Here is a 15,260-nt window from a genome sequence, read left to right as displayed (position 1 = left end):
TTCTATTAACGCAATAAATAAGACTTTCAAAAACCAAGTTAGCAAGTGCCAACACATCTGCTCCAATTTTATTTTGGTCATGTATTAAAATGCTACTTAAATAACAGTTTTAGCTCTGCTTCCATTTAAAACATTGATAAAACGGTTAACTTTTTTCACATATCATCTCAGCACCATTTATACCACACTGTACAAAATACACATACTATATAAATGTATTTTAATTGCTTCCCTCTCTCTAGTAGAACATAACCTTCATGGGGATAGAGATTTTTGTTTCATTCGCTACCATCTCCCTAGTGCCTAGAACAGTGACTGGGACATATCAGGAACACTGTAAATATTTGTTGTGAGACTCCATCATAATTTTTTTTCTCCCACAACTCTAGAAAATCTGCTATTGGTTGTTGAAAGCTTGGTGCTAGCAAATGAAAATACTGCTCAAATCAACGTCACCTAATTTTTAAAAAGTTTCCAAATTTCCCCATTCATCTTCACATCCCAAAAGACTGTACATTTCATTCCCTCATATACACATGATACAGAATGAGAAGAATATCAAGTTTAATAACAATGGTGTTCAGTCATAAGACAGAATTCTGAATTTCTCAAAGTGTGGTTCTGAGACCAGTAAGTGTGAATCCTCAGGGATGGCAGTCCAGGGATCTGAAGGTTGAGCACCTCAGTGACTTAAATGTTTATTACCTGAGAACTAGTACACTCACTCATCTGGTAGTTACTGAGCACATACTTGTTCCAGGCACTGTTCTAGGCCCATGTTCCCAAAGAATTTACATTCTGTTAGAGTATGGGGTGGGAAACAGAAAACATAAGAAAACAAAACAATCCCAGTAATTTTAGATAGTGAAAAATGTTATGGTGGCTATAAAACAGATGACAGGGTTAAAAAAAATGGTGGAAGGTGGAATGGAGGGGATGAGGGATCCAGGAGAGCCTCTCTGCAGGGGTAACATCTGAGCAAAAGCCTGTGGGATGAGGGGTGAGAAGTGGACAGAACATTCCAGGCAGAGGGCCCAAGCAGTGCAGAGGACATAAGGTGGTGGCATGTTTGGCTTCACTTCAATGCTAAAGAACACATTTTCTAACACGCAATAAATCAGACTACCCAGTTGAGGGATCAGACAGGAGAGGAGTGCATCTAACCCCACAGAGCAGCTATCTGATACATGGGACCGCTCAAATACTCACGGGAAAACTGGGGCGAAAAAAGAAAAAGAAAAAAAGAAATCTGTGGGAAGGTGAAAGGCAGCTGGAATCCACAAAGAACCTGCTAGAATATAAACTATGCTTCCTACGGTTATCCAGATATTAATAGAGTAATGATGGAAGTTACCAAAAGGGATATTGGAAATAATATAGATATGTTTTACCTAGGTAATTTAGAGTAAGATAAAAATAAAGGGATTCTAAATGGGCTAAACGGCCAACTATATACTAAGAAATGTTCAGTCGAGAATGATTTCTAGTGGCAGGCTGAAAGGTTCTAGGTATTTAAAATTTTTTCAGTAGCCACATTAAAAAGGGTGAAATTAGCAAAAATAATTTGGTGTTTCTAATCCCAAGATATTACATATCAACATGTAATCAATATAAAAAGCTAATGAGTTTTGTATATTCTTTTTTTATCCATACCATATCTTCGAAATCAGGTGTGTATTTACACTTATGGTTCCTCTCAATTCACTGTGTACACCAGTAAAAACATGGACAGAAGTAGCTGCAGAGAAGGAGAGTGTGGCTCCCTGTTGCTAACAACCAGAGAACCCACCAATGCAATGTGAGGCCTGGGAGTTTCCCCCTACAGAAGCAGTCCAAGAAAAGAGAAGTAACGATTCATGGATGTTACACAGAAGCGGTTTTACGTACCAGAATGAGAATCTATGATTCTATGAGGAAAAAACACTCACTGGGGTGTGAAGAGATGGACCCAATTTCCTGAGAGAGAGCAGAAAACCTAGCTCCCAAGGGGGAGAACCTCCAAGGAAAAGAACAATGGAAGAAGAACCAGGTAAGAGAAATGGTAAGTCACCGGGTAAATGGCCAAACATAAAGCTACAGGAAACAAATACCAGCATGGTCTTACCTCTTCCATGTAGCTTTATGACTATATAGCAATTGACCTAAAAACCAGGCATTTCACATTCCTTCAAGATGGGGAGGTGTCCTATAATAAAGAATGTCTGGTTTTTGTCCTGGTTTCCTGGGAGGAAACTTCTTCCATATCCATGAGATTTCAATCATGATAGGAGTGTCTCTGTTATTCATCATTGGCCCTGATGGTTTATGTTAATGAAGTAACTCCTGGTGGGCCCCTAGATAAGTAATGCTAAGCATTCTATTGAGTTCTAGGAGTTGTTCTAGCACATTATCACACCTGAAGTGGGCCATGGGAAGCCCCATATTTGTAGCCAGTGGGTCAGAGTATGGGTAGCCTGGGGACCCTCCAAACTTGTGGCCAGCATTTGAAGTGAGGGCAGTCTTGTAGGGGGATCATGGAAACTCCCGAATTTATAGCGTTTTGAGTCATTAGTACAGGAGGCAGCTGACATCTACAGTGAGGGCAATCTTGTTGGGGATCATGCCCTTTTGCTGTGGGGCCTGTGCTAACTGCAGATGGTTAGCAAAGAATTTTAATGCAGTATTTTAGAAAGACAAACATACCTGGCAGAACTCTTAATGGCTGCAGAATCAGAGCCCCCTCCTTTTCTGCTAGTGGCCTAACACCACTAGCTCTACTCAACTTTCCCACAAACTCTTCTCCTAAACCCCAGGAAAAACTATAAATGACCACAAAAATCAACGTCAGCTGACATTTATTCCAATTTAAGAGGGAACAGGAATGAAGAGAAAGGAAGTAACAAAACAATCACAATGAAGCGCCTCACTTTTGTTCAAAAAAAGTCCCTCACTTTTTCAGTGTTCATAGTAATACTTAAATCACAAAAGTCATGTGGGGAAGAGAAGCCGTGTCACTGAAGAATAAAGTTCTGCCATGAGTCAAGTATTGGAGCCTTCTACGACACTTTAAAAACTCATTTCCTTTTCAAGCACATATGCAATTATATATCCTAGTATCTCTATTACCATAAATGTAATTTAACTGTTTGGAGAGTGGTACTACAAAGCCTTTACTTGTGCCTCAAGCAATAAAAAGGCTGTGTCATTTAATACATATATAAGAAGTATGGAGGGTGATGTGGGGGGGAGGGCACAGAGAGGAAAGAGGTGAGAAAGTGGTCAGAACTGAGTCGTGATAGGGAACACCAAACTCTAAACTCTAAGGGGCCCTTGGTTAGAGATGTTTGGAATTAAATAAAAAGTAGAAGCATGGACAAAGCTCCTGAAGCAAGGTCTCCAGGGCCATCAGGTCCACCAAATGCTTCTCAGTGTTCACTAAATCAGCAAGCTCAAAAGGCACAGTCCTCACTGCTGGAGGACCTAAAGCAAGTTACTTAACCTCTCTAAGCCTCAATTTCCTTACCTGAGAAAGGTATTATGGAAAATACATTGTATTTGCATATACCTGGTGCACAGTAGGTGCTCAGCAAGCATCAGTTGTGTTGGATGAGGATGATAATGCAGGCCCAAATAAAGAGTCCTCCAGCTGCAGTACTGACAAAGGCTGCCCTCTGAGGTTCGGGACCACACTGAGCCCTTTCCCATTCCAGTACTGGTACTTGTTACCCCATGCCTTGGCTGGCAGTGTCCCTGCATTTGCTCTTGCAGGCACATTTTCTAACATGTAGGCTACTTATAGGAGGTTGGCTTCCTAAAGACAATCTTTGTGTATTTGGAGGTACACCCCATGCTATCATGTGACTCTTGTGAAAAAGATAATGCTTAATGGAGACACAAAATGATATTCTTCTGCTCTTAACTCCAAATGAGAGAATCATTAACTTGAATAGAAGACTGACCTATGTGTTCTGTACATAATTAATTCAGGTCAAAATAACATTTAATAGTCAAAGAAAACTAGATGTAAAATTCGTAATGCATTTAATGTTATTACTGATGTTTTCCTTGGAACGTTTTTACGGTATTAACCTGGCCTAATGTCACTATAAATCCAAATGCACAAGAAACACATTTTACATAAAAGGCCCATTTTCTGTTCTTACGTAGTAACCAAATTACCAAATGGTCTACGGAATATCTTTTCCAAATATTAGATATTTTACGTTAAGGTTACAAAATCAAATAACTTCAGTATGTGTTTACTATATATGTCAATTTTTAAAGATAAAGTAATAATGAATAAGTTGAACAATAATATATTTTCACTTATTAAAAGGCAGGAACAAGTCTAACTTACCTGGAAATTAAATAGCAATTCACCTCTCTTTTTTCTTGTCACCTTACAAAACAAGCACTTATATGAAGATTTTTACTGTTCAACCATATCTAATTAACAGCATGTTTCTTCAATTTTAAAATAAGATGAATGGACTGAGTCCATGTCTCAGGAAAAAAATTAAGCACTTGACATACATCATCTCTATTAGATTTAGACCTCAAAATAATCCCAAGAGAGTTATCAATAGTAACCTCATCTTACAGAAAAGAAATGGGAACTGAAAAAGGTTAGGTAATTTGCCAGGATGCAGCCTAGGATGTAAGCCATGAAATTTCTCCAACTTCTAGACACGACGTCCTTCTTATAGGGTCTTTTGAGTTCAGGTAGGTAATTATCTTTATTTGCATTAACATTAAGTGGAGATGTTAAGTTTCTAGGATAGGGACTATCTATATTTAACAATGTACAGAATTAATGTAAACTGACCAAAATGGTAGTTTGGGATGGATGTTAAGTAGTAATAAAAGACTTTCATTTTATACAGATTGTATATTACATGAGCTTCCTAAAATTTTTAGCTGAGTAAATAATGTGATTAAAAATCACTACACTTCACCAAGTTACACAGTTAATGAAACTGATAATACACTTACCTCAATCAATTTGTTGGCATGTTCACGGAAAACTTGAGCATATTCCTTAACTTCTTTCTCATTTCCATTCTTTGCAGCTTCAATCAATACTAAAAGTGGAACGTTGGTTTCCAGGAATGAATCTGAAACATGGTCCATGACGGCTTTGCGTAGCTAATAATTAAATTGTAAAAATTTGATTTTATTTCTAAGAAACTAGACTGCTTTTTTCTCTGGTACTTTTAAATCTTAGTGGAAGCTCATGATAGCCTGGCTGCACTTATATGAGGATCCCTCACGTAAGCCATGAAGTTATATAATATGGGACAGAGGAAACATGATCCTAAAGATAATGCTTATACTATAGTTATAGCATTTTAACAACAAAATCTTAAGTTTCAAGATAATATCCCCCTTTTGGGGAGAATTACAAAACTAAAACTTTTTTCTTAAAGGAATAGTAAAAAGCTGAACAGAAAACAGCTCTGGATTGAATTGATACATATAGCCTTGGAACATATGCAATTATATTCCTAACTAAAAGTGAAAAGAGAGGATTAAGTAGTTTCTGGCTTATCTGAACAGGGTTAGCACACTATGAACCTTAAACCTATTAACGGTTTTCTTTATAACCGTTTAAGATATGACTTCACTAGAAGAAAAACAAATAAAGACACATTCCGTCTTTGCTTTTTATCAGACATGAACAATAAAATGTCTATTAAGTCTGGAAACTATTATTACTACAAATTTTTTTTCTTTTTTTTTTTTTAAAGTAGGCTTCATGCCCAGCGTGGATCCCAATGAGGGAGTTGAATTCATGACCCTGAGATCAAGACCTGAGATGAGATCAAGAGTCGAGCACTTAACCGACTAAGCCACCTAGGCACCCCATTGCAACTTCTTTTTAAGTCTTAATACTAATTTGATCACATTAGTAATAAAATTACTAATTTTATCACACTACATTATGCATACAAATAATACATTTATCACATACATAATACATTTGATTTAACAAACGAAGAGATTCTTTCCTCTGTATTTACTAACTTGGAAAATTGAGCAACCCAAACATCTTTATCACCACCTATTTATACTGGAAGCACATCTTCACCAAGGATCTAAGGGAACTTCAAGTGTGTAATCAGAGCGGGGCAAGTCAAATAACAGCAATTTCTGTCTCTCCTGTATGTAATCTAGTACCACAAGATCCTTCAGGGTATTTTCACAGGTCCCCAAGTCGTTTGAAATTCATTTTCTTACCTGTACATCCTTTTCACACTAAAGCTAACTGATTCAGTCCATCCCAGTGGGACTCCATTATTCCAGGTCCCCAAGAGATTTTATTAGCTAGTTAGAACCTTATTAGCTACCAAATAGAGATAGGCAGTTTCCTGTGACAAACCATCCTTTTACCCCAGTAAAATATATGGGCCAAATACTTCCTAGAATTTTAACCAAAACTACAAAACTGAGAACTTAGGAAAGCAATTGACACATTTTTTCCCAGCTTACCTGTCTACGCAAGTCTCTAGTCTTCTTGGTCATTTTATCTATGGCAGAATTGAGTGCATCACTTCTTTCTTTACGTCCAGCCTGCAAAATGAGAAAATTACAGCTGATAGCTATTCTTGCTCAAATCAACATTTTTTTGTTTAACATTTATTTATTTTTGAGAGACAGAGAGCGCGAGCAGGGGAGGGGGAGAGAGAGAGGGAGACACAGAATCCTAAGCAGGCTCCAGGCTCTGAGCTGTCAGCACAGAGCCCGACGCGGGGCTCAAACCCACAAACCATGAGATCACGACCTGACCCGAAGTCAGACGCTCAACCGACTGAGGCACCCAGGTGCCCCAAACCAACTTTTTTTTTAAAGGCAATTTCTTGGGGCGCCTGGGTGGTTCTTCGGTTGAGCATCTGACTTCGGCTGGGGTCATGATCTCGTGGTCCGTGAGTTCAAGCCCCACGTCGGGCTCTGTGCTGATAGCTCGGAGCCTGGAGCCTGCTTCAGATTCTGTGTCTCCCTCTCTCTCTGCTCCTCTCCCACTCATGCTCTCTCTCTCTCTCAAAAATAAACACTAAAAAAATTTTTTTTAGAAATACAATAAAAAGTAAATAAAAAGGCAATTTCTTTTAGCCCAAAGTTGGGAAATAAACGCGGGCAGGGCAGGGGAGAACCATGTGACTTTGTTCATAAAAACCTAACCTTACAATTCTTAGGCTCCACATTATCTGATGGTGAGAATTGATGGAGTTTTAACCAAAATAAAATAATCCAGGAGATATGACTTTCACTTAAATGCTTCTGCTTGAAAAATTAAACTTAATATTTTAATTCAAGGTTCAGAATACATCAATTTCATTAAAGAACCAGCTCTCCTTGAACTGCAAACAAGAAGAGATTACACCTGATTTTGATGAACTCTGAGATTTGAACAATGTTAAAATGTGAAAAATGGCACCTGGGACCAAAACAATGTGAAACAATGAATTTTAAAGTTAAGATGTACCATGATGGGTCAGAGTAAATAATGTATATTATGTAGCTCGAACAAGAATGCTTTGTAAGATTTCTTCAGCCATGTATTTTTAAGTTCTAGGCTAAGCTTAATCCAATTGTATTGCACAGAAAGAATGTATTAGTCACTCTGAGACAGTTATGTAAATGGGCATTGCTCCAGGGTTCAGGAGGTTGAGATTTGCATCCGGGAACATTTTAAGCAGTACCAAAATAGATAGTAGCTGGAAGAAAAGGAAATAAAGTTAAGTTACCCCAGGGAGGACTAGCCACGTGCTTGGAAATATCTTGGTAAGACATCAGGTGAGTCAGACTATAAAGTATATTAAAAGTTTTTCCTTACTAAATACCCAGCCAACAAATGTGAAATAAAACATGTAGTAATCACAAGATAGATACAAATGGACAAAGGAATCTAACCCAACGTTCTACTTTTGGGTGTCCTCAAGGCATTCTGGTATAGATATGCCATCAGTACACAAGCCAGCACAGCAGGTGAATAGTTGGGATGGAGAGATGTGGTTTCATATTTTCTCAGTGACTTTTATGTACATTTCTAACTCATTTTCTCTCTTATCCCACATCTATTAAATGGGAACAATGACACTTGTCCCTCTGCCCCTATCTCCATTGGTTATAAGAAGAGAAAACAGAAGAAATGTTAAGAAATATAGGCTATTTAGCAGAGGACAAAAAGATGACAAGACGGGATTTTAGGAATACAGAGAGTTGAAATACAAGTGCTAAATTAGTACGTTCACTATCAAATCTGGTTAGGGTCATATCCATTATCTTTTCCCCCAATAGTTCTGTATTGCCAATAAAGTTAAGTAGTTCAGTAATATTAATAAGTAAAAAAAAGGGGGGGCGGAATCTCAACAAAACTGATTGAAGTATGAGAATTTCTACCTGCAGGAATAAACTGTGATTTACTCACAGCCTTGAGTCAGAAAATAACTTGACAAATATAGTTAGTTACAATCTCAAAGATCAAAAGAGCAGGCTCTAAGGCAAAGGTGACTAAAACTGAATTTTTTAAAAATCAAATTGACCTCATAACTAATGCCTTAATGAGGAAAGTCTCAGTACATTCCTTAGACACACAAGTGCACACTTCAAGAAAACTTCTCCAAGTCATGTTTGTCGTTTTTCCTAGCCACATTTTAGGATGTTTCTAGTAGATCATTTATTCCAGAAAACATTGGCTATCTAAAACCCAAAGGATGGGCTAAATGACCTCATGAAAACTCCAACCCCTTGTAACCTCGAATCCCCAGAAATTTCCTCAATTTGTGCAGAAGGATTTACTCTGCAAGTTACATAGAGCAAATCCTCAAACTTGATTTGAGGGGAATTACAGCCAACAGCAAAATTTACTTTAAGATGCAACCCAGACTACGAATCTGTTAAATCTGTACTTGTCAAACTACCTTAAAAATCAATTTGTCTTTCTTGTTACTGTAGGAAATAAAAGTTTATGCCTCATTGATCAGGAAGGGACAGTTCAGAAGCAGTTATTTACTGAAGCTTTTAGCTTATACTAGACAGACCACCTTTTAAATCAAAACCCCTCTAACACACACACTTGCACGCGCGCGCAACTTTAGAATTCCAATCATTTAAAATAGGGGTAAGTACACATGCATCTACACACTTACAACCTTAAAAATGAGCTTGATGAAACTGGAAATGTTGCTTATTTGTAAAACAAGATTTTACTTCTCTTTGAAATTAAAAGTCTTAGGATCTTTTAATTCTAGTTTTAGCTATGTCAAAGTAAAGGTGCTCATTTAACCTTTAAAGTAAATGATTCTCAACTCCTACCTAATTGAGAGACTCTATTCCATCTGAGCAGAGAGGCTACCTAGGTTCATTCATATTTGACATATTTGTCCTGCTAACCAGTGACAAAAGGGCTTTCTGAAAAAAATATTAGGCATATTTGGGGTTTCAACATATAGGTTCTCCTCAGCAAGTTAATAGCAGCTGAAATGAGGAGGGAAACTTCTTAGCTAGATGGCTTCTAGCAACATAGTTCTAGCTGGGACAGCAAAAGGGCTTTCAAAATCCATCTTCAACAGAAGCATAAAGAAGCCACTCCACCTGCCTTTTGCGTGGCCAAATAATAAATTCTATTTATTTAGACACACTTTTTACAGAGCACCTACTTTGCATCCACTGGAGTAGGCAGGACTAGCCACAATCCTTCTTTCAGAGAGTTTACAATCTGAGCTAAAATAATTCAGAACAACATATAATTCAGCAATACTCTGTATTGTGCTGGGCCTGATAGGACTTCTAAATGAATTAACAGTGGGTCAGAGTAATAAGGGGAAGTTATGCACAAGATTACATTTGAGTCAGGCACTGAATTTTTTTTTTTAATTATTAATAACTGAACTTTTCAGGAGGATTTTACCCCATTTTTGGTGGTAACCTGTGAAAAAACAAGCATTTTTTTTCTTCCAAAGACCAGACCCTTGCTTCACAAAGAGTAATCTTTTCTCCTATAACAAATTTACAACTCCCCCCAAACCACTCCTACCTTTGCCAAAGATGACACTGTCGCACTGTTGTGACTGGTGCATATGTCGACAATTACTCACCCATACCCTACAACCTCTCAACTCTAGTTCTAGTTGGGCTCTAGCCCAACTCTTCCCATTCGGGAAGGCATGAAATGTGTCCCTGGCACAGCTGGCGGCATCTCAAGGTACATTTTAATCCCTAGAAATAATGTGACAAATGTTCCCAGGTGAGCCTACAAAAGCCTACTCGACCTAAAAAGTAACAGTACAAAATAAACAGCACTTCCAGGGAAAAACAGAGTGAAAACTTTTACAGTGCTTCCAGTGAATGAATCTATGGCACCATTCCACCAAATCCTGGGAGATCAGAACCAAATGTGAACTATTCCTTTATCTTTCTGGAGAAAAATATGACAAAATCCAGGATGGGGAAAAGTTAGAGAGCCAATATGAAGACAGTCCCGGCACAAACTGATGCATGTAGCTGAGATATTCTAATCTTTTTCTTAAAACAGATGCTAATACTTACACATTAAATAGCTGCTGTAAGTTAGAAAGTTAACAGAAGTACAAACAAGTATTTAAAGTAAACAGATACAAAAAGTAAGTATATGAAAGTCGTAAAATAAGGCCTTAATTTTGAAACTATTAATAACCCAGAAAAAAGAATAAGATGACCCAACTGTGTGGATATTTCAGAAGGATTTTAAAATGCTCATTATCTGGGAATATCAGGCTAAGAACTGTTGATAAATCATGGAACTCTTCTGATTTCTATGTTGATTAACAACAATTAAAAAACTTTCTAAACGGCTCTGATCTTCTTTGCTCTACTTAATTAAGATAATGTGTTAACAGGGAATCTTTGTTTACTGAAAATTTTACAACATCTCATGCTCATCCAACAGGTACTGGATCTTGAACATAATATGTCAAGGGTATGTTTGCTTTATTTAATATAAGGAAGATTCTCATCAGTTTTGCCATTCATTAAAATTACCTATGGGGCGCCTGGGTGGATCAGTCGGTTAAGCGTCCGACTTGGGCTCAGGTCATGATCTCACAGTCCGTGAGTTCGATCCCCGCATCGGGCTCTGTGCTGACAGCTCAGAGCTTGGAGCCTGCTTCAGATTCTGTGTCTCCCTCTCTCTCTGATCCTCCCCCGTTCATGCTCTGTCTCTCTCTGTCTCAAAAATAAATAAAACATACATACATACATACATACATACATACATACATACATACATAAAAATAAAATTACCTATATAAAGCAAAGACCTTTAAAAGGCAATAAGTGGAAGAAATACTTATAAAATATCTGGGAAAAAAATAATTTCTTTAATAAAAGAACAGTTTACAAATCTTTAAGAAAATGACCAATTTCAAGTGGGAATGAGCAAATGAAATACACAGTCCACATGAAGGAACAAAATGACAATACACCTATATACAACATGGTACTCAATGTTACTCATAAGAGAAACAAAGAAAAGAAAGCTTTTTTTACCTATTAGATTCACAGGTATTTTACAATATGTTGTGGGGGTGGGGAAGGAGTTGGTGGGGTGGTTACTGAACACTTACAGACTTCTGGGGGAAGTATGAAATGGTTTAAAACTTTTCGGAAGGCAATGTGGTAATGTCTATCAAATTAAAAACAATTTTTTTAATGTTTATTTATTTAAAAAAATTTTTTTAATGTTTATTTATTTTTGACAGAGAGAGAGACAGAGCATGAGCAGGGACGGGCACGGAGAGAGGGAGACACAGAATCTGAAGCAGGCTCCAGGCTCTGAGCTGTCAGCACAGAGCCTGATGCGGGGCATGAACCCACTAACTGTGAGATCATGACCTGAGCCGAAGTCAGACGCTCAACCAACTGAGCCACCCAGGCACTACTATCAATTTTAAATAGACACACTCTATAACCTAGTGATTTTTTGGTTCAGAATTTATATAAAATCTTGCCTAAGGATGCAAAGATATTAAAAGGGTATTCATTTTACACTGTCTGCAAAAGCCAAAAGGCTCAAAACAAACTACATGTCCATATATTATAGAAGAGCCATACAAGGGGAAACTATGAAGCCATTAGACACCCCATATCTCACACTCTCCCTCTCTGTCTCTCTGTCTCTCTCTCTTTCACACACACATACAAAGAAGCAGCAGTAGAGAATCAACTCCCACAGGATGTCAAGCCTTAGCAGAACCATTTCAGTAATATGGGTTAATCTCAACCGCAGCTATAACGTTGCCATACTGTAAGACTTTCAGAATAAGAAATGATCTTGTTCTCTTTGGACCAAATTTTTGTTACTGATTTTCTTTGCATTGATGACATCATATGTTCAATTTTTTATTTTTTTTATTTTTATTTTTTGCTGGTCTCAGCACATGTCGCTGTCCTTCTACTCCAGACTTCTAAAGGGAATGACATTTCCCAGGTTCAGCAATGAAGACTGCCAACATCTAGTCAATATACATGCAAATTCACCCCTTTAAATTTACCCAATGGGGTCAAAAAGCCTCTAAAATTGGAAGGGATTCTTCAAGAAAATATGAATGGATATCTTAACTCTTAATTCTACTCTATGCAAATGGCTTTTTGTATACCTGTGGGCCACCTATGTGGGTAGGATGAGAAACATATCTAAACAGAAAACTACTTGTAAATGCAGAGGGAGAAGCAGGAAGAACAAATCCAAACTTAGCCATATTTCAGAATTTAAAAATGAAGCCTGCCACGTACAGAGGGAGGGGGAAACATGAACACGAGGTAGCCACTGGTAGAACAAGAATAAGAAAAGGGTTTGGCAATACAAATTTCAATCAGTCTGTGCATTAACCAAGACTTTAAGGGGCACGTGGGTGGCTCAGTTGGTTAAGCATCCAACTCTTGATTTTGGCTCCGGTCATGATCTCATGGTTTTGTGAGTTCTAGGCCCGCATGGACTCTGTGCAAACAGCACAGAGCCTGACTAAGATTCTCCCTCTTTTTCTGCCCCTTCCTCCCTCTCCCTCTCCCTCTCCCTCTCCCTCTCTCTCTCTCTCTCTCTCTCTCTCACACACACACACACACACACACACACACACACAAAATGAATAAGTAAACTTTAGAAAAAAAGATTTTAAGATCAGCTCTATTTGGTCTGAGGTCTATGGTAGAGAAAATAAAAGATCTTCATGGCTGAAATGTACCTGTGCCCAAACTTCTACGGAAGATTTTCCCTCACCTAACGTCCAACATAGGTGTATCACCCAAAGATCTATAGCTGAATTACCTAGCCCTGGGCACAGAACATAACTCTAGCACAACAAAATTAGGCTGTCACATGATCCTAGCCCTGCCACCCCCAACAGCAACAACTACCAAAAAGTACATGCCTCCAAAGCTAGAAGAAATCCTGAACTTTTTAAGTTATAGCATCAAAAGGAACACAGTTCACCATCCCTAGCAAAGCCACCACTACTTCTTACTACTTTCTCAATCATGTTTACTAAGAGAACAAAAGGACTTTTAAAAATCAAAATCAATGGAGGGCAGGGATAGGGACAAAGATCTAGTAAAAAAAAAGGGGGGGGGGATTCTGGAGGCCTTATGTGGACAACTTATTTTTTAAAATGCCTTTTTTTTTTTTTTTTAAAGGAAGATGCCCAACCACCCACATGTTTATTTACATGCAACAGTGGTCTAGTGAGCGCCAACACTGTAGGAGCCTAGTGTTCTGAATGCTCTCAGATCCTCTGGCTCCACCTGTGACTATCAACTACTCTTTAGACAATATCCAATACAATAGATTGGTAAAGCCATCAATTCTTACATTACAAACTCTATCTGCCTCTGTCAGGTATGCTTTGTTTCTTGGGAAGATAACAAGCTAATGTTCAGCATCAACCTCAATGATTTTTCTTTTTCTTTTCTTTTCTTTTTTAAACAGCAAATCAACAGTCACATATTTGCCTTCAAATATACATGGTTTGAAAGCAGTGAAAAACTCTAGGATTTACCATAGTCTTCTCTCATCTTCCTTCCTCCCTCCCTCCAAAAGAAGGCTAGTAAAACCGACTTACTCTAAGGTAGGCCCAAATATGAGGCAGCCAAATAAGAACCCTGAAAGGTTCTTACAAGGGGACATACTCAGACCCACAAAATCCAGGACCTCCACCCTAAAAATGACTATTACTTTTTGATAAACATGAAGAGTTTCTCCAAGTTATCAATCAAGACTGGTAGCAAGAAGATTTATTTTAACATTACTTCTCCAGGGCACCTTTTGTGCAACACCACGTGTGCTAGAGTTATTACAATTTTTGGATTTGGGCATGATTTAAAAAACATTTCACTTTTTAGCATAATGCAAAATTAAGCTTCCACTCTCCTACAAAAGAACAGAAAACTCCATGTATATATCTGTACATCTGCCTCTCCAAGCTGAGAAATAATTCTATCTAATCAGTAATTCATATTAAAAACAAACTTTCATGTAGAGTAGCTTTCATGCATGTAACTACAGCACCTAAGCCCTACCACTTGACTCACTCAATTTGCTTAAAACCATTCACAAAGAGAAGAGACAAGTTAGATTTTACTTCTCCTTTGCCTTGTCATGAACAATAACTAAAGCAGTGAAAATTTAAACAGCTATGGTTAGTACTTTGCAGAGGTTGTACTGCCACTTTAATTAAGTCAAAGGCATATGTGTAGAGAGTAAAACTGTTCTAAAATGAAACCAAAAACAAACAAACAACGTTTAATTCAGAAAGAACATGGGTCTCTGTTTAGTCCTTTTAGCTAAAGAAAGATAAAGATTTTAAAAAATGATACAAAATTCCACCAATGGGAACTATGTACTCCACCAACTTTTAAGACAAACACACTATCTTCTTTGGTTCCAAAGACTGAACCTTCTGAATCCAAAGAGAAGGCAAGTGAGCAAGATGACCTGTAACCCAGAACAAATTCTCTGGGTCCTGTGATACTGTATTACTGCTTACTTCTGCGGTGCAATACTGCGCACTTCTCCAGATGCATCAAAAAATAATTACTCTTTTTTTTTTTTTTTAATTTTTTTTTTTCAACGTTTTTAATTTATTTTTGGGACAGAGAGAGACAGAGCATGAACGGGGGAGGGGCAGAGAGAGAGAGGGAGACACAGAATCGGAAACAGGCTCCAGGCTCCGAGCCATCAGCCCAGAGCCTGACGCGGGGCTCGAACTCACGGACCGCGAGATCGTGACCTGGCTGAAGTCGGACGCTTA

General features: G+C 38.0%; 1 protein-coding gene across 3 annotated transcripts in view; it reads right to left on the bottom strand.

Moving 5' to 3' along the window:
• The window catches only part of CTNNA1 (catenin alpha 1), a 176,781-nt gene that overhangs the window by 39,891 nt on the left and 121,630 nt on the right, over nt 1–15,260 (bottom strand). For all 3 annotated transcript variants that reach the window (XM_042984815.1, XM_042984820.1, XM_042984805.1), the window contains exons 8-9: nt 6,469–6,549; nt 4,972–5,124 (exon numbers count right to left, since the gene is read on the bottom strand). In XM_042984815.1, coding sequence (XP_042840749.1) covers nt 4,972–5,124; nt 6,469–6,549 — 234 coding nt within the window. The remainder of the gene's footprint in view (nt 1–4,971; nt 5,125–6,468; nt 6,550–15,260) is intronic.

The sequence above is a fragment of the Panthera tigris genome, chromosome A1, assembly GCF_018350195.1.
Source record: "Panthera tigris isolate Pti1 chromosome A1, P.tigris_Pti1_mat1.1, whole genome shotgun sequence".
NCBI classification, from domain to species: Eukaryota; Metazoa; Chordata; class Mammalia; order Carnivora; family Felidae; genus Panthera; species Panthera tigris.
This window is presented reverse-complemented; position numbering and strand designations above follow the sequence as displayed.